Here is a 23,606-nt window from a genome sequence, read left to right as displayed (position 1 = left end):
AAGCCCTTTTTTTTGGCCCAAAAAAATTTAAAATAAAAAATAAAAGAGCTTTATTTTGTTTTTTTTTTTTTTTTTTTTTTTTTTTTTTTAAAAATCAGCTCTAAGTCATGATCAACCAAAATAAATGACTCAAATAAATCTATGGGAAACTGATCTATGTTGAGCTTCACCTTTTGTATTGAATAAAATTAATTAGCTCTGATGATGTTTTAATTTGTTGAGCTGCATCTCACAGCACTAAATTTGCAACAAAATGAGGTGCCAACTGGGCCAGAAACGATTAATCATGATTATTTGATTATTGAAATATCCTTCAACTAATTTTGTAATCAATTAATTAACTGGAATATACAAAATTATTAAAAGGCCATTTGTTGAAATAAGAAAACACTTAGTAATTAAGTGAAAACTGTAAAAAAAAACTACATACACTTTGCATTAAAAAAAAATAAAAATTGTTAATATCTTTTGGCCAGAACTCCAAGTGGCAAAGTTTTAGCTTTACCTTGTTCAAACTTTGTAAAAATAAATAAATAAGATCCACTATTAAGCACCTTTTGCTACCAAATTAATTGGTTAATCTAAAAACAGATTAGCCCCACATTGTATTAGCGTTAAGTATGTAGTTAGAAGCATTTCTTCAGCTGTAGGTTGGGATCCTTTTCCACAAATGATTGAGTGTAAAAACTAAAACATGCTGTGTTTTTGGGTAATACAATAGTAATTTTCGTGTATTTTTTTTTGTGCATCTTTTAATGTATTTCTAGTATTGTGTAAAAAAATGTTTGTGGTTAAATAAAAATCCGACAAATGTGCTACTTTTGAATCCAATTAATCGATTAATCATCAGCAGAATTGATTACTGAAGTTGCACCCCGAATGCCAACCTACTTTTCTTTTTATATTTAGCCAACTGTAAGCTGATTTGCCACAGAGGATCACCTTCAGTTATAATTGAGATCTGAAGAGAGTCCGGACAGGCAGCGTTACCTCGGAGTGTGCTTAGCGCTCCCTCCACGCTCCCACTCAGGAGGAAGAGCTCTGTTGCCACAGTGATCAGGCAGCAGCGCGACGCTCCGTCCTCGTTCCCAAATAAGCTCTTCAGCGTTGTGTAGTCGACTTTTAAGGCGGACATCACCTCCACCACTCTGCGGCCCTGCATGTGGACATCATTAACCGAACGAAAGGAAGCTGGAGAAACGCAGGAGAGAAACGGAGCGGCTTGTTACCTTAATCCAGTGGTGATTTTTGTGGTATCTCAACATCAAAGACACTCCGATTCGGCCCACAAAAGTCTTCACCAGGTTCTCCTCACTTTCGTTTTGGCGCACTGATAAAACAAAGAAAAATTTGCAATCATTACGGTGCCTAGTATCCATTTTCTGCCACAAACGGGATTATATGAATTATCCAACTGTAGTTGCGTTTACATTGACTATATAATTATGAAATTTGGCATTCTGAAAATAAATTTGCTAAAGGGAAACATGCCAATTTCAGGAACCCCCCCTCCCTCCCCAAAAAAACAGTCTTTTCAAAATAAAAAAGTTTTGCCGACAGGATGAGGTGGTTTTCCGGCTGTATTGGAATTGGTTTATTTTGCAGAACTGCAATGGAAACACATGATCTACAACCGGATGTTGCCACTGGCACAAACCATGAAGAAGAAGCAGACAGGAAGTAGTTGCAGTATCAAGTTTTTTTTTTTTCATGACTTATTGCGTGAACAAACTTATTCACACGTGATTTTAATTGAATTTCTTATCCAATGGAAACACCACAAATTGCAAAAATTTGCGACATTAGAGGAATAGCGGCAAAGTTCTGCACACATTTATGATGGAATTGAAGGTAGTGAAGCAGGACAAAACTTTCTACAATGAAAAAAAAAGTTAAAAGTGTACTGTGCATTTAAACATAAAACGGAAGAGTATCAAGTCCTTAACACATATATAATTGAGAATGTTCACCTGACTCAGCGAAAGCAGCGAAAGGCAGTGAGACCTTGTCTTTGCTCTCAGATAGAAGCGCTATAGCAATGCGACCGCTGATGCGCTCCACCTGGTTCTGGTGTTGGCTGAACTGGCAGACGGACCTGTACACCTCTCCCATCCGTTTCCAGTCTTCCTGCTTGGCACAAAGCTGACAGAATGGATGATATGAATAAATATGTCAAGAAACGGTGTAATCCTTAAGGATAACCCAAAAAATAAAACAGAACTAACCTCTATTTCAACAATCCCATGCACTAAATTCAGATACTCAGGATTCTGCGTGGAGGCAGGCGAGCTAAACGAGTTAAATAAAAAATTTTTTTTTTACATTATTATACAGACGTTTAGGAACTACAGAAGCTAAAACCATGAGTAAAACCTGAAGTGTTACTAACTTGTGTGAGTTGTGATGAGTCGCCTGCTGAAACATGGGGCTGTGTTTTACGTTGTCTATGCAGTCCAAGCTCAGCTCCAAACCGACGCCGGCCATCTGTTGTCAAACAAAACAGAAAAAATTCCCCCGTTCACATAAAAAAACAGAAATAAAGACTTGACAGTAAACCCGAGGATGAACAAACTGAGACACCTTGAAAGTGAGCTGCATCAGTTCAGGCACGAAGCTCATGAGATCCTTGTCCCTCACGTAGTTAAAGAGGGCCAGCAGGAACTCGTGGCCCGGCTGGAGAAGGACAGGAGAGGGTTAAATCGCGCGATGTTCCCCTCAGTCTCCTAGGCAACACGATGGATTATGTTACATACGTGACTGCTGCACTGACCACTATGTTGTGGGCCAAGCTGATGCGGAGGACTGAGAAGACGTTGGACACCATGCCGGCTTTCAGCAGAGCCCAGAGGAGGGTGAGGAGGACCGGCATGGAGAAGTACGCCCCCGGTGGGCTGTTCTGGTAGTACCCGGTAAACACAGCACCTGCAGGGGGCAGGTGGAAAAAAAACAAAAAAACATACATGCTTCTGAACTTCACTGAACCTTGCAGTCGTTATGAGAATTTTTTTGTCTCATTATAAACATATTCAATGTATTTTAATTGAGATTTTCTGTAACAGATCCTTAGAAAGCAGTTGAAAACCAAAGCACAGCTTTCAAAATGCTTTACAAATAAAAACCTAGAAGGTTTGGGGAGGTGTGAACGTGCAATCAAATTCTGATGTGCACAAAAAAAAAAAAAAAAAAAAGAAGTGAATTCCTGTCCGTCTAAAAAACTAAGTCTCTGTTCGACTTCGACTGAAGTGAACTCTGGCGCAGTTAAAAATATAGAAAAAAACATCCCAAAACATAATGGAAATGATGCATTTAGGTGACATAAAAGTGTTTTGCATCAAGGTGAAAAGGTTCAGCTGTGTCTCATACATCACCTGCAGCATACTGACATTGTTTTTTTCTGCTTTTTATTCCACACAGCCCAAATTTGTTGATATGTGAAGGTTCTCTGCAGCTATCAGGTTTACAGTTGTGCAAAAAAAAATAAAAAAAAAAAAATAAAAACAAAAACTTTCAATTCTTTGGTGATCAGTTGAACATGACAATGCGAGACGTTCAATCTCAAAACAACTGTGTTGTTTTTCTAAATTAATGATGGGATCCTCTCCCATCTGTCTGCTGGAAAATCTGATCTTCATGATTCTGTTCGTTCACCAATTCTTTTTAATAAACCTGTTGCTTTTACTGAGATTAAGCTACACAGAAATAGACCAAGTTTACTAATAAAATGTCTTCTGAAGACAATTTGGTGCTCTGGATTTTATTTAGGAGTATCGGACGCAATTATTTGCTGCATTGTCTTGGTCTTGTTTTATTCTTATTTTTTAATTTTGTTTTATTGTTTTACTTGGGGGCTTCCAGGAAAAACAAAACCGTTTTGCAGAGCACTTTAACAGCTGTTTGAGGAAAAATGAAAACTCGCATTGAAAGGATACTGACCAGCTTTCTGGAGGCACGCTGGATTTTTGGCGAACTTCGTCACCATTTCAACACAGAACTAGAAGAGAGAGGAAAAACAAAAAAGGAATCGTTTACAGGCTCTGAAAATGTGCAACGACACCAACAGCACAGCAGAGGGTGATATACCTCCTGTGATCAACAAACATCTAAACAGGGATGCAAACCTAGCAGCCTTTAATTTAAACATGGAAAAAAAAAATTTATGGTGAAATTAAATGATGGATTCCTTCTCAGAGGAAGTAATGAACGGTCTCTATAGAGGTCCAGTGGATTCCTACTGCGACACAAAGCGTCTGAGCTGAGAACGAAGGCGATTCGCCGGGCGTACCTTCTCGTCCCCCTCCGCCGGCAGATGCTGGAAGCGACACATTTTGAAGCCACAGGACAGCGATTCACTGAAGTACTGTCTACAGTACTGAGGATTAGAAGATTTGCTCCATTAAACAGAGGAGTTCATCACATTAGAGACAGCAAAACAGTCATTTAGTGAGCCGAATGAATTGCAATATTGTTTGTTGCTTTTGGGGGGTTTTTTTAAACGCATATATTCCAAAAGCAGAAATTAGGTTTGAAGCATAAAAACAAAAATGTGCCAATTCATATCAGATCAAATTATGTTTTGTTGGTTGTATCAAAATGATGGCTTGTTGGATCATTTTAAACCAAATAAAGAAATGCATTGTTGTAGAATTCACTTATTTAAGAGTTAAAAATAGAGTTAAAGCAGCCATTTTTTACAATATAGAAATACTTACTTCATTTGATTTCTGACGCCTAAAATCTGTCATTTTAGTCGGGCTTTTCATACACTGTCCTGTGGAAGGAGCAGAAGAGCCAGATATGAGGAGTTATTCACTTTAGGCAAAGCTGGATCTGACCTTCCTATTAGCAGCTCAAATTAACACACACACACACACACACACACACACACACACAAATACTTTAAATAAAAACTCAGTGAAAAAGAAAAGATCACATTTGAACTTCTTATTCCCACTTACCTATTCTTGAGGTCACATGTGGATGGATGAGTCGACCAAAATTACTGACCAAACAGACACAGATTAGATTAACACTAATTTATCTGTATTGAAAAAGTTCAGCATGTGAATTGTGTGAAGGAATACCTTTCCAGGGATCCATCCATTTTACTGTTGTTTCTATCAGATCGGCCCTGGTTGAAAACATGCAAATTAGATAACCTTCTACAGTGACAAAGTACTCATATCTACTTAAATGTGTCACATTTTGTCACATTAAAACATCAGAAACCTCAATGGATTTTTTCTTTTTTTTAGGAATTTTATGGGGTAGCTGTACCAATACAAACCCTAAGCCAACAATCATCTGCACATCACAAATCTGACTTTTCTGAAAGAGTGGCAAGAAGGAAGCCATATGAAATCCTGCGTGAAGTTAGTCAGAAAAAACATGGCAGACGTGGAAGAAGGTGATGTGGTTGGATGAAACCAAAAAATTAGTTTTCTATCCTACCATAAAAAAATAGTGTATGTATGCCCCCCCCCCAAAAAAAGGTGGTAAATCATACAGTGGTGCGCTTTTCTTAAACAGGGATGCAAGTTACAATCGATGGGAAGATGAATGGAGGACAAACGTGACAAAAAAAACTGTCAGATGCTGCAAAAAAAAAAAAAAAAGTACTCTTCATTCAATCTGACAGTAATTAAGTTATTTTGTAATGAAAATTGGAAAAAATGTCCGTCACTGGCTTTTCAAAGCTGGTCGAGACAAATTATTAACCCATAGTGATAAATATGGGTTAAAGCATAACATCACAGTTATGCTTTGTCACATTATCCGTCACATTCAATCAACAATAAAATGCGTCAATGTTAGTGGTTACAATGTGACAAAATGTTGGGAAGAAAAAAATTTTAAGGAATATAAATAGTTTTTAAAATGCACAAAAACGGTTGATTTAATACCGAGACATTTTGACCAAAAAACTGAAAAGCAGTGATCCACTTCAATTCAGTTTAAATGTATTCAACAAATCTTCGTAGTGAAATCTGCGTGATGAATCAATGATAAAATGTAACTTTATACTGATGTAAAGCATTTTGCTCTTTATCTCTGCAATGATGTGCTCTTCTTGAGACACAATAAAGAGCAAGAGGACTCCCTCCAGTTACGTTACCAGATGTTCGCTTTGAAGGTAAGGATTTTGATTTTTGGTAGTTATGTTGCTACACCGAGGTCTCCAAGGTCTGCTTTCCATCTCGTCTGTAACATATTAGTTTGTTCATGAAATAGAGTAAAAAACAACATTCAAAAATGCCCACAAAAACATCATAAAAGTATCCAGAATTCCTACCTGCAATTTCAGTACAGTCGTCACGAAGATCAACTGTAACTGTTGTCACTCTGAAACACAAATATCTTTCATTTAGTACAGGGAGAAACCACTTGTAGCTTATGTGATGTAGAAACACAGGAGTCCTTACTTTTGATCAAACACTGATGATGATCTAGTCGTCTTTAATGAAAACTTTATTGCCGGGATTGGTTTCTTTTTAGGAGGAGCGGTGTCCCTGACGGGGCCCAGGTTCAGCAGGCTCTTCTCTGGCAGATTTTCAAACAGTTCCGGATCCTCCTGCACAACGTCGACGAGCAAGATATCCTGTTCGTAAGCTGTGACCTCGTCCAAAACGTCGGTCTCCGGTTCTTTGGTCCCCTCCGCTTCTCTTTGGTCGTCTTCTGTGTCGTAAGAGCTCGACTCCTCTTCTGTAGAAGAGCACTGCTCTTCTTCGTCTTCCTCTTCTGTATGTTCCTCACCATGGCTGCTGGGAGACAGGCTGTCTTCAGTCGGGACATTCGAGCCAACGGTCGCCTGTACTTTAGGACTCAAGGGAACTTGCTTGAAACTTCTTTTACTGTCCTCAACGTTTTTCTCTGTGTCATCTAAAGTTTCCTTTATATCCTCATCACCATGCACTTCAGTGTTGCTGGGAGAAGACAACGATTTGAAAGCGGTGATGTCAGTCAGCGTACTGGGAGTTGTAGCGCCTTCCATTTCTTTGCTGGAGTGTTCAGAAGAAGTACTGGAGGTCTCAGTGTTGCCATTAGCCACTTGCTCCAAGTAAAAATCTGTTGGTGTTTCTGCTTTGTTCATAACCTCCTCATTATCTTCCAAACTTCCCAGGCTTTCGAATGAGGTACACCCTAAAATGCGCCTATATGGAGAGGTGATGGGGGAGAGCTCTGGTGGAAGCAGAAACCCATCGGAGTCAAAGTCCACATAGTTTTGTCTGGGGACGTTGCACAAATGTTTTGGCTTGAACGGACTTGCGTCATATGGTTCCAGTCTGGGTGGGCTCTTCATTGGGAGACATTCATCGTTGTTGTTCTGGTCACAACTGAAGTCGATGGAGGATACAAGACTCTGGAAGGAGTTGTTTGGAAGTGCAAAGGGTAAAGGACCGAAGGTGGAGAGTTGGGGTTCCTTGACTGTTTTCCCTGGAGTGTTTTGGATTTTCCCTGATAGGAACATTGAAGGGAGTGGAGAAAACACTGTGGCAGAAAGGCCGCTTGATGATGGATCTGATGAATTAGACAAAGCAGAGGCTGCTTCCCAGTCACTCAGACTGAGCACTTTGTGGGTGGTAGTAGTAGAGGTGGAGTCGTTTCTTTCAAGGCGGTTCAACAGAAAAGTTGATACAGCTCCACCGTCTGGTTCCATACCAAGCTGACCCGGGCCTGAAGATGGAACGGAACGACAATGAAGAGGGGCTACAGATTTTCCGGACTGCACAGGTTGTTGCACTGTCCTAAGTTTTGTCATGTTCTGGTTTTCTCCTGTGGATGAACTAGGCAGGTTTGAATTCTTTGTCACAGAGTCAATGGGGCTCCTTTGTGATGAACCCGTCTCTGAACAGGCTATGGCAGAAGCACCAACTTTACACCTCGGCTGACTATTTGGAAAAGGCCAGGACTTGTAAGTTCGCGCACACGAACTACGTAATTCCCTAGAATACGGCCTTACTCTCTGGCAAGTGAAAAGCTCCGGTTCGTCCACGTTCAACTCATCATTCTCACTGAACAGCACTGGTGACATTTGAAATGCATCATATTCAGTGGGACTGAAAATATTCTGATCAGGTCTACTGATTACTTCGTTTTCTTTCGAGGCCATGCTACAAACTCTGCTGCACTCAACTCCATCCCCAAGCTTCATTCTTTTGTCTCTGTGAATCCCCAAAGCAATCGGGTCAGATTCAAGTCCAGCATTGTCCAGCTGATATTGGTCCAACACACAAGTCCTGATCTCGTCATCTTCTGTGCGTTTTCTTTTTAAGAAAGGAGCAGTAGCAGTGGTGTCTACATCCGTCCAGCCATTGTAGAAATGCTCTGAAGGCGTTGAGACCTCCGATGCTGTGCCTTCTTCCGGGTGTTTGTGTTGTTCTGTCAGACTTTCAGCCTGACAGATGCTGTTTCCACTCTGCACACTGGGACTGCTGGTGCTATTTTTAGCCTCACCACCTTGCTCACTGTTATGCCCTATACAACTGGGCCAAATTCGAAATCCAGCCCTCATGTCCCGCTTGAAGCAACGCATCTTCTTGTTCTTAAGATCGTCTGGTAAAATGTAGCCACAATTATGACTGCATATGTCGTATGTTGCTGCAATGTCGCAAAGTGTTACTTTGGGGTACTCATTAATCCACACGACGATCTTCTCCACCGTCTCAACGGCTCTTTTCCTACCGTAGATCTTAACCATAGTGGGAGACGGCCCGGACTCCGGGGTAGAGGTTTTAGGCTTTTGCTTACCCAAGGTCCTCTGCCGGGAGGAAATGTATTTACATTCCTCGCACACAATACAGAGGGAGGCTCCAACGGATCTTCTTAAGCACCCTTCTGAACCAGCAAGTTCAGAGAGGTTCAGATGTGTATCCTGAACAAATTCTGAAAGTGAAAGATATCAAATGAAGCCAATGAGAAAGGCCGTAATTATCTGAACACCAAGACACTGATAACAACTAGGAACTAATCAGTTTAGTTAATTCCTTTCCGTTTTTTGTTGTTGCTATTTTAACCACAATTTCCACAATTCTCTACACTTTTTTGTCCCATTTTGTTAAATACCAACATTAAACATTTAGACAATGGGATAATGGATAAAGTCTGGAAATAAAAAAATATTTTTATACACTTCAATCACAGAAAAGCCTCAGGCCTTCTGGACAAAACTTCTTTGACAAAAGAAGTCAAGGTTTGAAAACCTAAGGCACACTTTACTGAAAGTCAGGCATTGTGGCATTATGTAGGGCTATCGCTCTACCTGTGGTCAAGATGAATTGGATGAATAATTAAAGAGGAAATCCATCAACTTCTTACAACTTCCCCTCAAATCAGAAGGTAAACTTGTCACATTTACAGATTTCAATTGGACAATGATACCAAATGATGATCAAACAACATTTTGGGAATTTAAAGTCTTAAAAATGTATGGACTGAATGAATGTAGGGACTGTGCCAAAGAAACAACCAATTTCTTACCATTACTGCTCCTCAGAAGAAAAGTGGTCAAATATCCAGCTAGCCTAATGTCAGAACTTTACAATTTTTGCAATTGTTAAGAGACACAAAATAAACCCCCCAAAATAAATTCATTTTACACTCATGCTAACTATGGACGGATGTAAACGTCTGACCAGAACTGCAAATATACATCTGGGTAACTTTCCCACTACAGCTAAAAAGCCCTACATGGCCCATCCTCTAATGCTTTTCAATAGGAGCAGTGAGGAACGTAAACAAAAGGAATAATAAGAATTAATTTCACTCTAAAAACTCAGAGAACCAATATTTAGCAAACTAACTGTTATGCTTAAGTTTTCAAATCGAAATATCTCACAACAGGAAGCGGATGTAGAACATGGCAGCTTCCCGGTCATAAAACTTCTTGACTGCCACGACCATCGTGTTTATCAGGTTTTATTTAGACACATATCTTAACATGACCCTTGACGTTTAGTACAATCACCTTCCGCATGGCGTCTTCTAATATTTGATACCGTAAGGCTGAAGATGTTCAAAGTTTTTCCCCACTGTTAGCATTAGCATCTCACACGTTACATAAAAGCATGGATAAAACAGCTGGTTAAATCTAACCTGCCTGATAAAATGTTAGATGCGTTGTGCATTTCGATAAAAACACCTCAATGGAGCTAGCTAACGCTAGACCTAAGGTTCTCCTTACTTGCTGGGCTGCTCGGTTCTGACGGTGTTCCTGCAGACATTTGTCCCCCGACAGCAGCAGCGGAGCCCGGATTGCCTCCCGCGGCCTCAACCTTCCCTGAGCCCTGTCCATCCCTGCCTTCAACGCTGCCAAACATGTCTCTATTCCCCCCTGTGGTGAAACTGTGCCCTTCATGAATGATAAAATCACCCAAATCCTGTCCTCCCGTTGCCTTACAGGCAGCCAGTTTTAGCGGAGAGGGCATTTTGATTGTTTTCAGATTGTGGTCGACTTCACTCGGCTGTCCGAGTCGGCGCAAACGCACCACATCAACCTAACCCTGCAGACCCTCGTCTCTTGCCCCAGTCTGTTTCTACTGTTGGTTTTTCTCTCTTCATACTTGCCTTTAGTGTTTGACCCGCTCCGTTTATGCTCCATGTTGTCCCCTGTGCACGACTGAAGGTCATTTCTCCACTTGGCTTTCTGTGTAACAGCGTAGTTCCCCTTCAGTTTTCCTTTAAGGTTATCCTTGAGAGCATCGTTTTGTTTCTCCAAGTTCTTTGGTTCTGGGACAGTTTGGCTCGATTCGTTTCGGTCCCCAGAGACAGAAGCGGTCTCTTCCACTGACAAAGGGTTTGAAAGTACATTTTGATGTCGTTTTGAGGAGTCAGGTGAAATGTCAATGGCTGCCTTCGGGGTTTTTCGCCTCCGTGGAGCTAGTTTGAGACCAACGACGTCTTTTAGGGCGAGTCGGTTCAGTTTCACCCTGTTAGAAGAAGACGGAAACATGCTAACCAATAAAACCGCGACTAAATACACGTTTTTAAAAAACGTGTTCAATAAAAAGTAGTTTATAATAAATGCTTGTTTTGGCCCTACTCCAATATTATCGCTTGTCATGGAAGTTCGTACCTTACGCAATCTGAATTAATATTCAAGGTGAGCCAAGATGTATCACCCAACCACACTGCGCATGCGTAACAAGTCTCGTTGGAAGTATGACGAAACAAAGCCTCGCCGTTTTCTGACCTGCCTACCTGTCCAGACTGAAATTAATCCTGTACTAGGCTCTTACGATCTTAAGCCTCTTTATTGCATATTTTTGCTTTAGAATATATTCATTAGGGCATTTTTATTATTATTATTATTATTAATGGTCGTATGAGAGCTTTTATCAAACAAGGCCCTCCAGTCAATACATAATTTGTTAAATACATAATCGCGTATTAAGGTAATATTGGGGGGAAAAAACTACACTGAATAAATACCCTTAGACATTCCAGTAATTTCATACACGTTTAAACGTGAAAATAATTAGAATATTTACACGTGTTAAAGCTGTATGTGAATATTTATGTATCCATTAAATAATTACTTTTGATACACAGATTGAGTTTATATAACAGACCAAAACAGTCATTTATAAATTAAATGGCAAAAAATCCAATTTCAAATTCAAGCAGCACTATTATTTGTTGGCGTCTTTAGCCACCAACAAATGGTGGCTAAAGACACAGAAATAACATGGAGGTTTGGCATTTCATTCAGCCACAATTTTAGTTTGACTTTCTTTCTACAAAAAGAAGCCATCACAGGCATTTAATATCAGCCATGGGTCCATTTGTGTCCGCCTTTGACAACTGATGATTTAAACTAATTTGCTGTCATCTACTAATAGTCTACTGGACGGAAATTTGATTATATGAGAAAGGAAAACCCTGAGTTATTGTGGTGTCATGTCATTAGAGGTACCTGTCATTTTTCAAAAATAGTCAATTGGCCCAAATGGGACCAGAACTAAAGAAAATTGGTTGTTTTACAAAGTTTGCAGCAAATAACATCCACGTATAGTAGGTAAGACATGAGTTCAGAGCATTTTATGATTATTTATTGCCACAATTCCTCAAAATATGTCACTACAAATAAAAGCAAGCCGAGAAATGGTTTGTACAAAAAGCACAAACAAACTTGTAAAGGACTGACCTGACCCGGAACCAGTTAACATTCAGCACTTTCAATTTGGTGTGATTTATATAAATTCTTTATCATTTATAAGTACTTAAACACACACAATTTTGAAATACAGATTTATTCATTTACTTTGAACATTTTTACTTTGCTACCCAGATAGAGGGTTTAAAATTTTAAGATGAGTAGGAATAAAAGAAAAGTTAAAATAAGAAGGAATCAACTTGAGTAGAAAAGAAAGCAGCGACTTTGGATGATGCATAAATGGAGAAAGCGAGAGATTAATGCGGCGCGAGGGGCAAGGGTTAGACCCTGGTGTTGGGAAGTAGCCGGTCCCTGGACTACGGCGGCCTGATTCACAACACCAGCTGTCCCGCCCCACCGAGTCTGCAGATGGCGCTCTGATGGTGGGAGCGTCTCTCCACTGGGAGGCAGGCAAGTGGTTCCACCTCGCTGCATCCCGCCCCCCCTGGGGGTATGGAGTCAGCTCTGCCTCTTCATCTCGCTGCTATCTTCGCTTCATCTGTGGCAGCGGTGAGAAAAAAAAAAGAAAGAAAAAAAAAAGAACATGCAAATGAGAATCTGAGGAAACCATTCAAGGTGAGCAGAAACAGGCAGACGTGAAGGAACTTTCTGCTTCCTCCTGTGATGTACACATCAACAATCCAGACATGAGACGTTCTGGGAGTTCGTGCCCTACCTCTCAACACCTGCCAGGCGTTGGACCACCCACAGCCCCCCGCTTCAGTTAGAACATAATAAAAAAATAAGAAAAAGCCTCTATGTAAATTTCATAATCACACCAGGGCAATGAGGAATGTGTGTGTGTATGTACAGTGAAGAGGGATATAAGCTTTTACTTAGCATATGAAATGAGTTGGGATTAGAACGAGATAAAGAGCGCGGTGAAGAGCAGAGGGAGCGCTACGAGAGGAGAACGGTCACTCATAATTTTGCTTCTCTGAAGCTCTTTAAATCTTCCTGACTGCTCTCTCAGAGCCGCACACGAGGCTCAACTGAGCGATAAAAGAGCAGCAGCAGATTCGCCAATTATTCCGTACTTCACATTGAAATGTAGACTTTATCAGCATGATAAAAACGGGATTTACGAGCAAGAGAGGGAGGAGGGGAAAAAAAAAACAACCTATAAATGTGATGAACCAATCCCAGAAATCATTAAGCAGCTCATTTTAGCTGCTTAACTGGGCCTAATTTCCAAAATAAGCAAATATTTATTCTTGTTCTGGGGGAGACCGACAGAGACACATCGATCAATGGCTATTAAACATAAACAGGGACTACTGGGTCCACCGGTTCGGAGTTCTGCTGACTTTTACGCCCTTAACAGTGTGCTTACGTTGCTGGATTCCTGGCTTTTTAAAGACGGTGTCAAGGCTGAAAAGCCACAGAATGAACGGGCTGCAATACTTTGGCAGCAGGAAGATAAAAAAACAAATTAGATAGTTCAGGGGGTTTGAACTGAGGTCATTATTTTACCTACTGGAGGCAACTCCCTTGACGTCTTCATTTAATATAAATCCTGATTAGCTGGTCGTGGTCCTTGAAGCTAACAGCTAGCCCAACAGGGACCAAGACCCAAGCGGATTTGCACAGTCTGAAAACTCCAATCTGAGAAACTTTATCGCAGATTATGAAAAAAATGTTTTATAAACCTTCAAACTCTCACAATTACCTACAATTGTTTACACGGGAAGGGAAGGTAAGCAGATTACATTAATCTTCTTGCATCAAACAGAGCATTTAAATTGTTTCCATTGATGGTAACTGCTTAATATGATAGTAGCCATCAATTCAATTGTGTTTGCTGTATTATTTTTGTCTTACTTTCTCATTTTACAGTTAATCTGAGCTCTTGTTGTGTTTCACACAGGAAGATTACTGCTGGTGCACTTCCTCCAACTTCAATTTCCTATTTCTAATAACCTAATTAGTGACTCCTCACCAAAATGCAAACAAGAAGACAATTAAAGGGAAAGTGTGGATTTTTCGGGTGTTGCCCTGCAAACATGATTCAATAGCACATCGAGTTTACAAAAAAATTCAAGAAACATCTAGTCAAACAGCTGAGATAGTCCAAATTCAGTTATCTTAAAATGTCCTTGGATCCAAGGCTATATTAGTGGATTTTCATAGTCTGCACTCTTAAAAGATGCAAAACCAAGTGAGGCTGGTGCTCTTCAGTAAGCTACAACTCGTCAGTTTTCTTACAAAGTGAAGTAAATTTCTCAAATTTTCAAAAAGCTGTATTTTAACCAACTTCACAGAGGGAACATTTCTGTGCTTTTCCAGGTTTCTCCTTTTGTTAGAAAATGATTTAGCTAATCTGACACCAAGCTTATCAGGATCCAGCAGTCTGAGCAAGGTCACAAACTGTTTAGCTGAGAATAAGAGCAACAAACCCCCCCCAAAAAAACCCTTCATATCTGGACATTTACCATCTTATGCTATCTATAAGTCTGAGTTTGAGATAGCTAAAATTATCTCAAACGAGGGACTGTTTCCCCGGCTGTAAGCCTCTCGCTGCTCTGATGATTTGTACAAATAAACTTGCCTTTCTCACTTTTCAACAAAATCCCTCCATCTGCCTACGATGGGTGGGGGGAACAATACCAAAAATAACTTCACAGAAACTCACTGTTCCTTTAAAGGTTTGTAAATAGTCATTCGCATCAAGCATGCTGACTTTTTTCTAGGCTGGACTTGGTTTAAAGATGGTGGAAGTCCGCTTTGGATTCGACTGCTCTCAAACTAGCAGTTAGCTTCTGTCTCCGCAACCAGCTATGCTAATTAAGGATAAGAGTTTTGGTAAGAAATTAACCTTTTAACCTTTCTACCAGAATCTTGCTGTCCATTTAAGTGTTTCAAAGAACAATAAGAAATGAGATGGAGAGTAAAAATGTGTAAAAATGTGTGTTTAGAAACATGGAGCAGCAGAGCAGTTCTACTTCTCACTCATTTCTTCATGTGTGGTGGTCCTCTGATGAAAGCCCCTCTGGTGAAATCCTATGGGTTTTACAGAAAAAATAAATAAATTACACCTTAGCATAAAAGTACAATTGCCCTTTCTACAGATAATTTAAAATTTGCAGCTAGAAATGCCACCACTGACCAGCCAATGTTAGCTTAGGCAAGCTGCTTTTGTGTGTGTGCGCGATCATTTTATGCAAATCGATTGAGGATGTGTGCAGCGCGCTCCGAGCGGTACAAGACGTTGCATTAGTGTTTTTCATTTGCGTTAATTAAAAACGCCTCACTTTTATTTGATTTCTTTAATTGCTAACAAGGGAAGAAAGGTGCGTTTGTGTGGTTGACAAAAAACTACGGTGATTTAAAAAAAAAAAAGATACCAGTTGACACAAAAACTGGGAGCGACTCAACAGCAAGCGGTACGTGAAGAGATAGGCGTCTAAATTCGTCTTCACATGTGTGCCTTTGTCTCGTGCTGGACTGGTGTGAAGCTGACGGGGAACGGGAGCAGCAGCTGAATTCCTTTAAATAGCCTCGCCTGCCTCATCATATGGTTGCTATGGCAGCCAACCCCTCGTTTCAAGATAACGTCCACATGCTCAGAGAGAGAGAGAGGAAGAGAGAGAGAGAGAAAGAGAGACCCCCTCCACCTGAAAGCTATAGATCTACAATGCTGCTGGGTGGAAAAAAGAGAAAGGAGAAAAAAAAAAGGTTTGCTGAAGAGATGCAGCCGCTTAAACGGCACATATGAATTCAGCACATGAGCGTCGGCATATACTGTGTGTGAAAAATCAATATTGGAGCAATGCATGATCAATCTCTTTCTTTCAAAAAAAAAAGTGCCGGGATTTAAATAAAGGGGCTTTTTGTGGCGGTTAGAAAGGGAAATAGGAAAATGTCAAGGAGATAGGATGGGAATTTGACTGGAAAGAGAGAAAAATAAATCATATTTAAGGGGAACCAAATGTCTGAACAGTGGTACAAGAAATGTGGTGACACTGGGAGAAATGAGGACTATAAAACATGATGAGTGTCGCTCTTATCGGGACTTATTTTTCCACTTCATTTTCCCGTTTTTTTAAAAAAGAAATCTAATCAAAGTGGGCACCACCTTTTCATTGATACCCCACTTTTATTTTTTGTTGGGTTTTTTTAAGCATAGCAGCTCTTTTAAAACCACCTCTATCGCTTTTCATCCCTGCCATTCCCAACCCCCACCCTTTGTCTGGCTTCCCAGCCTCTCTTTTCAGTTTTATCCGACCTCTCAATTAGCCATAAGTTTAGCTGAGGGTCAAACAGGACGCAACCACTGCAGGATGGCAAGACGTCTCCAGCGGACTTCGCCTGAATTGCTCCCTGAAGTGCACTCTGGTAACTTCGCAGAAGTTTCATCTGGAAAGTCAGTGGATGGGAGCAGATTCTCATATTGACTGCATCAAAAATCCCAAATTTACGAGCTGTTGAATTTTACTAAATTAAAGACAGTGGAAACTTTCCCACCAATGTTTGTATATTGACGATATAAATCACTGCTTGGTGATATAATGTGGATTTCTGCTGCAGGATTGCACTACATATGTTTTTAAGAGAAGAAAGCTGCTTTTTCTTTTTGCTAGTTTGTTTAATTTAGGTTGATGACATCACAAGAGGTAGAAGAACCAAACTAATTCAAAGATAGTTCCTGAAATATTCCTACAGAATACAGGTGGACACCTTTGAATGTGAACAGAAATATGAGCGTGAAGAGAAAATAAGTTACATTTTATGGATGTTTTATCAGTTAGATAATGCCTCCTGTGATGTCACCAGATACGTGTAACCGTGGCAACTCGTCTTCATTTAACAAAACAAAATGGCAAAAACTAATACAAAGGCAGACCAGTTCTTCTTGGATGATTTGAACAAAAAAGTAAAATAACTGAAATACAGAAGGCGAAATTAATAGTAAGATTTCTTGAAAATCAATTTTAAATCAATATATTATTATTATTATATATATTCATTAATTGGCCAACAATTTGTATTGATAGTTTTGATCTAGATGGAATCCATGTCATATTGATACATTTTTTTTTCAGAGCTGTTGGAGTGAAACCCTTTGTGGAAAAAAAAAAAAAACTTAACTCAAAACTTAAAGATAGATTTATGAATGTTTCCACACAAAACTGCAACACATTTGTATTTGTTATTTTTCAGGAATTGTTATTTTGATATTTTATAAACTTCCAAACTGTATCCAGCCGCTGATGTTGAGCGGGGGTTTTTTTTTCTTTCGTTTTCTGTAGCCAACAGAGTCTGCTGAGGAGGAAGCAGAAGAAGTCGATAAAAATGGCACCCTCAATTTCCTCTTAAAACACAGAGGCATGCTGATTGCGTTTGAGCGAGATGGGCGCGTCTCAGCGTCTCCTAATGCGTCTGTAAATCGAGTTGGAAGATGACGACGCCTGGTGTCTGTGCTGTGGGATGGGAGCCAGGAAGGCAGAAAGATATGGAGGACGCACTGCCCTGTCCACGCTACAGACCTCAGCCTGGGTCGAACCTTTGCAGACTGCCACAAAATAATAATAATAATAATAATTCTGTTAATTTTTTGACACTTTTTACCTCTATACACAGACGCCATCTCCTTTCTCTCCCCCTGCAGGTTTACGTATAAATCAGATAACCGATTGTGTTTATGCAAATAACCTGCCTTCCGAACGTCTGCGGTTTATTTTGGGCTTAAATATTATCTCTGGAAACATACTGAGGGGCTGCGAGGTGCTATTGAGTGCATAAATAGAGGCGACTGTGTCCATTATTAAGGAGATGCTGCGGTCAGGTCTGAGAGCAGCAGCGATAAAGATGCTGGCTGAGCATTTGCCAAGCATCCATTTCCTTTTTACACTGCTCTGAAAGGCCTTTTTTTTTCCTCCCCTCCCAATCACTGGTATACACTCACAGACACACACCAGGAGTGATGTACTCATGTTTCCTTTGTACTCTGGAGTGCACATCTATTTGATTTCAATTTAATTGGTTAAGAAAACTGGATTAGTCCTTTACCCTGACATTTCTGACTGAGTCGTCTCTTCCCCCCCCCCCCTCTTTTTTTCCTTAAACTGTTGTTGGTATGACACTAAATACCAGGAGTTTATGTAAATGAAACCATCTGGTTGCGCAAAATTAATTCCTTTTTGATTATTATCCGACAGTAAAACCAAGAAAACAGACGCGTCAGTGTTTTCTTAAATGCAGCTGCTGCTTCTAAGTTATTTTTTTTAAACGGTTTGCATCAAGCTGCCCTGAACTGCTGTATTCACACGGATAAAGTTAATGACTCCATTATGCTGGAATAGTTTTGACATTAAAAGAGACAATTATCCACACACCGAGGTATCTCACAGTCGCTTACACGCCACCTCACGCTGCAATACACACGTTAATGCACACATCCAGGGGCACGCCCTGCTGCCTGCGATCGTGCAGCCCAGTGTTCCTCGTTGCCACGTCGACTCGGTCTGACCGCACCGCTGCTCGACAAATACATTAGGCATAGAGGATGAGATTTTTTTTTTTTCCCTGTATGTATAAACGTGGAGCTCATACACACTTTGTGCACACACACATCGTCTCCATTACACGCCGACACACAAGCCCCACGCCCACTCAGATGCGATAAGGCCTGGGCACTGGTACTCATTTAGTTCAGCTTTGTCTTTTTTTTTTTTTTTTTTTAACAGTGCGTCCCAGATGAACTGCAGGGGGAAAAAAAAAATGGGCAAAGCGCTCGCGGTGTTTAAGTTATTAGCAGAGCGGCACGGCTTTAACTTAATCCAGTGATGCTTCATAATCTGCGCTCGGCGGATGTGTGTAGGCTAATGGGAGCGGTGGGAAGAACGGGTGTGGAAATGGAAGAATGTTCCTTATCGTGCGTGAAAGTGTCACGATACATTTGAGAAGATAGCCACCTTTGAATGCATCGCATTAGACGACTGACATGAGGAAACGGACGTGGAATAATTTACTTGGAATTTGGGTTGAACTGGTCCACGTCCTGCATCACCATTCATCCAGCTTACAGTTCATGAGATGCTAGAGAAAAGAAACCTGGCAGCCCCTCCCCCACATCTTTGTTGCGCACTTCCAGTCAGCTGGCTGAAAGGTTAATCACACTTTCTCCTCGCTTATAGGCAAATGCTAGCTTTGAGCTACTCTAAAGAGCAGCATTGTCAAAAAGTGAGCAAAAATAAAATATTTAAAAAGTGATATTGATAACATTGCTAGATCAATAATAATATGTTTTATAACTAACTTTGTGTTCCATCATTTCAACCCAGTTACACTTTGTTTGCTTCAGGTCTGTAAAAACCATGAAACGCTGCTATTTTTACTCAAGGTTATCACACAGAGAAATCAGCAAGAGTAAAAGCATGAAAAGATTACAGAATAAATCATCTGAAAGTGAATATCCTATAAGACTTTAAAGGAACATACAGAGAACGACACATCGTCACTTGACTGAAGAATTTTTTTTAAAAACAAGGCTTCTTTTCCCTTTTTTTCCTGTTGCTGTAATCTTTTTTCATTTCCTGGCTTTAAGTTTAAATGCAGATCTATAAATTTACAAGTTGCAGCCAGATGCTTGCAGATGGTTCTGGCACTGAGGCGTGCCAAACGAGCACTAACCCTGATGACTTCTGCAGGTTGCCAGTTCCAACCGGCGCTGGCCTCGCTTCGCCGGGGTGGATGGAGGGATGGGTGGAGGGATGGGTTGGTAGACTGCGGGATAGCTGGCTGGGCGGATGGTCGGGTGCTTGGCTGGTGGGGCACAGAGAGCTGTAAGGAAACAACAAGGTCAGCGGTTTGCCAGAACGCATTCGGTATGCGTCGATGCTGGGCAGGGGAAATAAAAAATAAATAATAAAAAAAAAACACCCTGGCGTTCTCGAAAGATGCAAAACCGAAAAGTACCGCCGCCTTTTAAAAGCAGAGTTTTATTAGAAAGAGCAAAAAGAAGTATAATCCCCAACTCTACCCAACTGTTACAGTAAGGCAGTTTGACATAATACCCCTTACAGTCTAGGTATACCGAGGAGGGTAATTACAGTAAGGATTAGTGGAGATCTCCGGCAGCAGAGGCTTCCCGTGACACAAAGCAGTCACTGAAAAAGCAAACGCAGAATTACAATCAGATTTAGGAAAAGTACACACAGAGACACACACACAAAAACAGGCTGATGATGTACGCAGACACACGCAGCCATACGTGCACACGCCTTCCAGACCTATACACTCGTCGGCCATCACAGACAGGCTCGGCAGCCATTTTGCAAGGCTGCTTTGGAATGCTCAATTAGGGTAATTGTTGAGCTACACGTTCGTTTCCTGCAATTCTGCTCCAGACGTAACCGAAAAGTACTACTTCACCGACTACGCTGCTCATGTCGCAGACACTGAAAATGTCTGGAAATGTCTGGAAAAAAAAAAAGAAAAGTCCTGAACTGTGTGTTGGGTTTATTTCTGCTGAGGCCCCCATGGTGTAAACCAGGACATGCATGATGGCGAGTTGTCATGCAGCGGTGTGCGAACTCGACATGTATGTGCGGATGCTGCATGGCTCGTCTGAACGTATGCAGCCGTGACGGTGGGCACACATGAGAAGGAGGGGTCCACGGTGTGGGGGAGAAATGGATTTTGTTGTAAATAGGAAAAGAAAGACGAAAAAGGACAGTAAAGGAAAATGTGAAGCTTGTTCTTGATCTCACGATTCGCCAAAAAGTATTTGCAAATAATGATACAGATCAGAGAACGCTTCTGGTCCAGCTTTGTCTGCCTGGTACCGATTTGTGTTTAGATTCTGTTTTTGACCATTTTTTTCTTTCAAGATACAAGATAATTCAATTCATTTTTGATAAAGTTAGTAGTTTAAAGTCAACAGAAAGCAAAAGAACAAGATTGTATCAATTTTTTCAAATTAAAGAAGACAGAATGTGTGTTTTTTGATTAAAATCAAAGCGCATGCTGGTGCTTGGTGCATTTATAGACTAAAACTCAAGCTAAACGTAGACGAAAGAAAAGGAAGGTAAAACACAGCATCATCTGCGTATCATCGTTTCATGATACATCTGCTGGAGAATAAGCAGCTGAGTAGTCCCAACACTGTTTTATGATTTTGGACATTAAATGCTGATGTGTCTCTCCGAGTGTTCGACCTGTGAGCTTGTACGTCAGGAGTCTGAGCTCTGTTCTCCACCCATGTCTCAGCCACACTGCTCACTGGTAAACGCCCCAAAAGAGAGAGAGCGAGAGAGAAAAAAGAAAAGTGGAATAAATGCTTCTTACATAAGAAAATCTATTGTTTTAAAGAAAGTCTGAATTGAAAGAAGTGTCAGTTTTATCATTGTGTCACACACTAGATGCTCATTTCTCATCTATAGTCGCTGACTTACCATCTCTAACATTACTAGGACTGGAGCCCCTTTTTGCAAAGATCTGCAATCACATGGCCAGTTTCTAACAAAGGCCACCTAAGGATAAGAACACAAGTATTACAGTAGCGAGCACAAAGAGGGGATTGATCGGTTCGTGTCATATGGACGGGCTTGAACCGGTCCCACGGCTCTGCGGTCGCTGGAGATTCGTGGGGGGGATGGAGGGTGGGATGGGAAGATGACCGCGGCTGTGAACTGGGACAGGTTGAATCCGAGTGTCGGCTGTGGGGTGGGGGGGGCAGACCGGTGCAATGCGCACACGCTCGGCCGGTGACAGACGACGAGAACCGAGATGATCGGGATTCCTGTGCATACATGTGTTTTACTGTTCCACATACAAAGCCCCCCCACCCTCCTTTCCTATTACTACTCCCCCCCCGCCCTCCACCTCCCCATCGCTCTCACGCACCCACCAACCCCCACAGAATATGACACGAGACTGCATGTATGATCCAGCGACTCCTTTGTCTGGGTTCATCGGTCAGTAATGGCCAACAGTTGGACACGTTAAGCTTCTCCTTCTTTTTATGCCTTAAAGTGAACCCACACACACACACACACACACACACACACACACACACACACGCAGTCATGTGCATGGCAGATGACCCTGCCTTTGACACTTGTGTTTCACCATCACCCTCTATCTCTACCGTATGTTACAGTAGTGTCATGACCGCCGCCACCTCAGATGCCGTTGTCCTCAGAATGCACCCACCGCCCCAACCCCTCCGACCGGGCGATCAGCCGTTGTGACCGCGCTCTTTCATCGTCATGAGTCAGGAGAGTTCGACAGGAATCGCTGGCGAAGTGTGTGTGGAGACGGAGGAAGGTTCATCCTCACTCTAGTGAGTTTTTTCTTTCCTCCCCTCGATTGTATGCGGATGATGAAACTGAACTTTCGCATCTGATGCCGGCGTCGCGAGCGGTGCCGAGGCGCCAGACGGAGGGGACCCTTTGTCTCCCACCACCGTCACACTGGGAGGGATGGCGTACATACACACGCATAGACGCGTGTGCACACACAGACGCATGTGCACACACACACAGGGGCGCGCGCACGCGTAGGCTGTACATTGATGGTTTCAAACCCACACGTATACGGAAGATGCTGCACACAATCACTTTCAGAAAAATGTTCAGAAGATGTCAAAGACAAAAAGTGACAATAGGCTGCTGTCATGTGAACCTCCATCTGTGTGTCAAAGTAGTGCCTGTGAGAGTGTGCGTGCATGTCCTCAGACTCACCTGACGGCACCCCCGGTTGTCGTGGTGATGCAGCCTCATCTGGGGCTGTGGAGCTGTGACACCTGATGTTCCACCTCCCCCTTTCACTCTCGCTTTCTGCGCCGTAGTATGGGATCAGTAGCTACACCCTAGCACTGACAGGAGAGGGGTGGGTGTGGGGGGGAGGCGGGTAGGAGGGGTTCTTATGCAGCCTGCCGGATCGTACCACCGGCCCCGGCAAGCCGAGGGGACCCCGGGGGGTAGGAAGCCCGGTCGCAGCCTGTGGAGCCGACTCCGAACCGCCCCGCTGTCTCCCGTCGGATGGTCTCTCCCTCCTCCCGCCGCTCTGATTGGTCGCTCCGCTTCCTCCTTCATCAAAATGTAAAATTCCAAGACAGAGAGAGTAGTGCATCGTTTGTGTGTGCGTGTGAGAAAAAAAGAAAAATGTGTCTAAAAGAAAGGCCGAATACAAGAGGAGGGGAAAAAAAATGTGTGTGTATGATGCAGACTTGGTTGACTGCAGGCAGTAGCACATGCGTGTGTTTGTGGGAGCCTTCATGTTAACATGCGTGTATTTGTGGCTTTGCATCAGGGAGACAATATACAGAATGCTATTGTCTGTGTGGGCGTGTGATAGAGGTAGCTGAGGAAGAGACACAAGACAAAGAGAGGGTGAGGGACAGGAAGACATTTCACTCTGTATGTGTGTGTGTGATTGAGAGGAAGAAACAGAAAGCAATGTGTAGGGCCTGAGAGCTGTCATCATTAGTCTCTCTGCGGTAGCTGGTGTTGAG

The 23,606-nt window shown here is 41.7% G+C and overlaps 1 protein-coding gene and 1 long non-coding RNA gene across 4 annotated transcripts in view; both read right to left on the bottom strand.

The window, feature by feature from the left end:
* Nucleotides 1-11,167, bottom strand: part of topaz1 (testis and ovary specific TOPAZ 1) — a 16,171-nt gene extending 5,004 nt beyond the window's left edge. The window contains exons 1-16 of one of the 3 annotated variants that reach the window (XM_015048854.1): nt 10,561-11,167; nt 6,420-8,880; nt 6,290-6,339; nt 6,113-6,198; nt 5,082-5,128; nt 4,956-4,999; nt 4,710-4,768; nt 4,283-4,369; nt 3,934-3,991; nt 2,771-2,922; nt 2,581-2,673; nt 2,390-2,484; nt 2,226-2,289; nt 1,971-2,142; nt 1,230-1,330; nt 991-1,156 (exon numbers count right to left, since the gene is read on the bottom strand). In XM_015048854.1, coding sequence (XP_014904340.1) covers nt 991-1,156; nt 1,230-1,330; nt 1,971-2,142; nt 2,226-2,289; nt 2,390-2,484; nt 2,581-2,673; nt 2,771-2,922; nt 3,934-3,991; nt 4,283-4,369; nt 4,710-4,768; nt 4,956-4,999; nt 5,082-5,128; nt 6,113-6,198; nt 6,290-6,339; nt 6,420-8,880; nt 10,561-11,056 — 4,231 coding nt within the window. In that variant the 5' untranslated portion in view covers nt 11,057-11,167. Of the gene's footprint in view, nt 1-990; nt 1,157-1,229; nt 1,331-1,970; nt 2,143-2,225; nt 2,290-2,389; nt 2,485-2,580; nt 2,674-2,770; nt 2,923-3,933; nt 3,992-4,282; nt 4,370-4,709; nt 4,769-4,955; nt 5,000-5,081; nt 5,129-6,112; nt 6,199-6,289; nt 6,340-6,419; nt 8,881-10,177; nt 10,499-10,560 lie in introns of those variants that run through there. The other 2 variants (XM_015048855.1, XM_015048856.1) reach the window with 2 other exon arrangements.
* Nucleotides 11,168-18,670: 7,503 nt separating this feature from the next.
* On the bottom strand, nt 18,671-22,980 carry LOC106957475 (uncharacterized). Its single transcript, XR_001426951.1, has 2 exons — nt 22,834-22,980; nt 18,671-19,930 (listed from the first exon to the last, which is right to left on the bottom strand). It is a non-coding gene; the product is annotated as an uncharacterized LOC106957475 (long non-coding RNA).
* Nucleotides 22,981-23,606: the final 626 nt, after the last annotated feature.

This window comes from Poecilia latipinna, unplaced genomic scaffold (assembly GCF_001443285.1).
Source record: "Poecilia latipinna isolate Pla-1442-1.1 unplaced genomic scaffold, P_latipinna-1.0 Scaffold907, whole genome shotgun sequence".
In the NCBI taxonomy this organism is placed as follows: Eukaryota; Metazoa; Chordata; class Actinopteri; order Cyprinodontiformes; family Poeciliidae; genus Poecilia; species Poecilia latipinna.
Note: the sequence above shows the minus strand (reverse complement) of the source record. Positions and strands in the feature narration are given on the sequence as shown.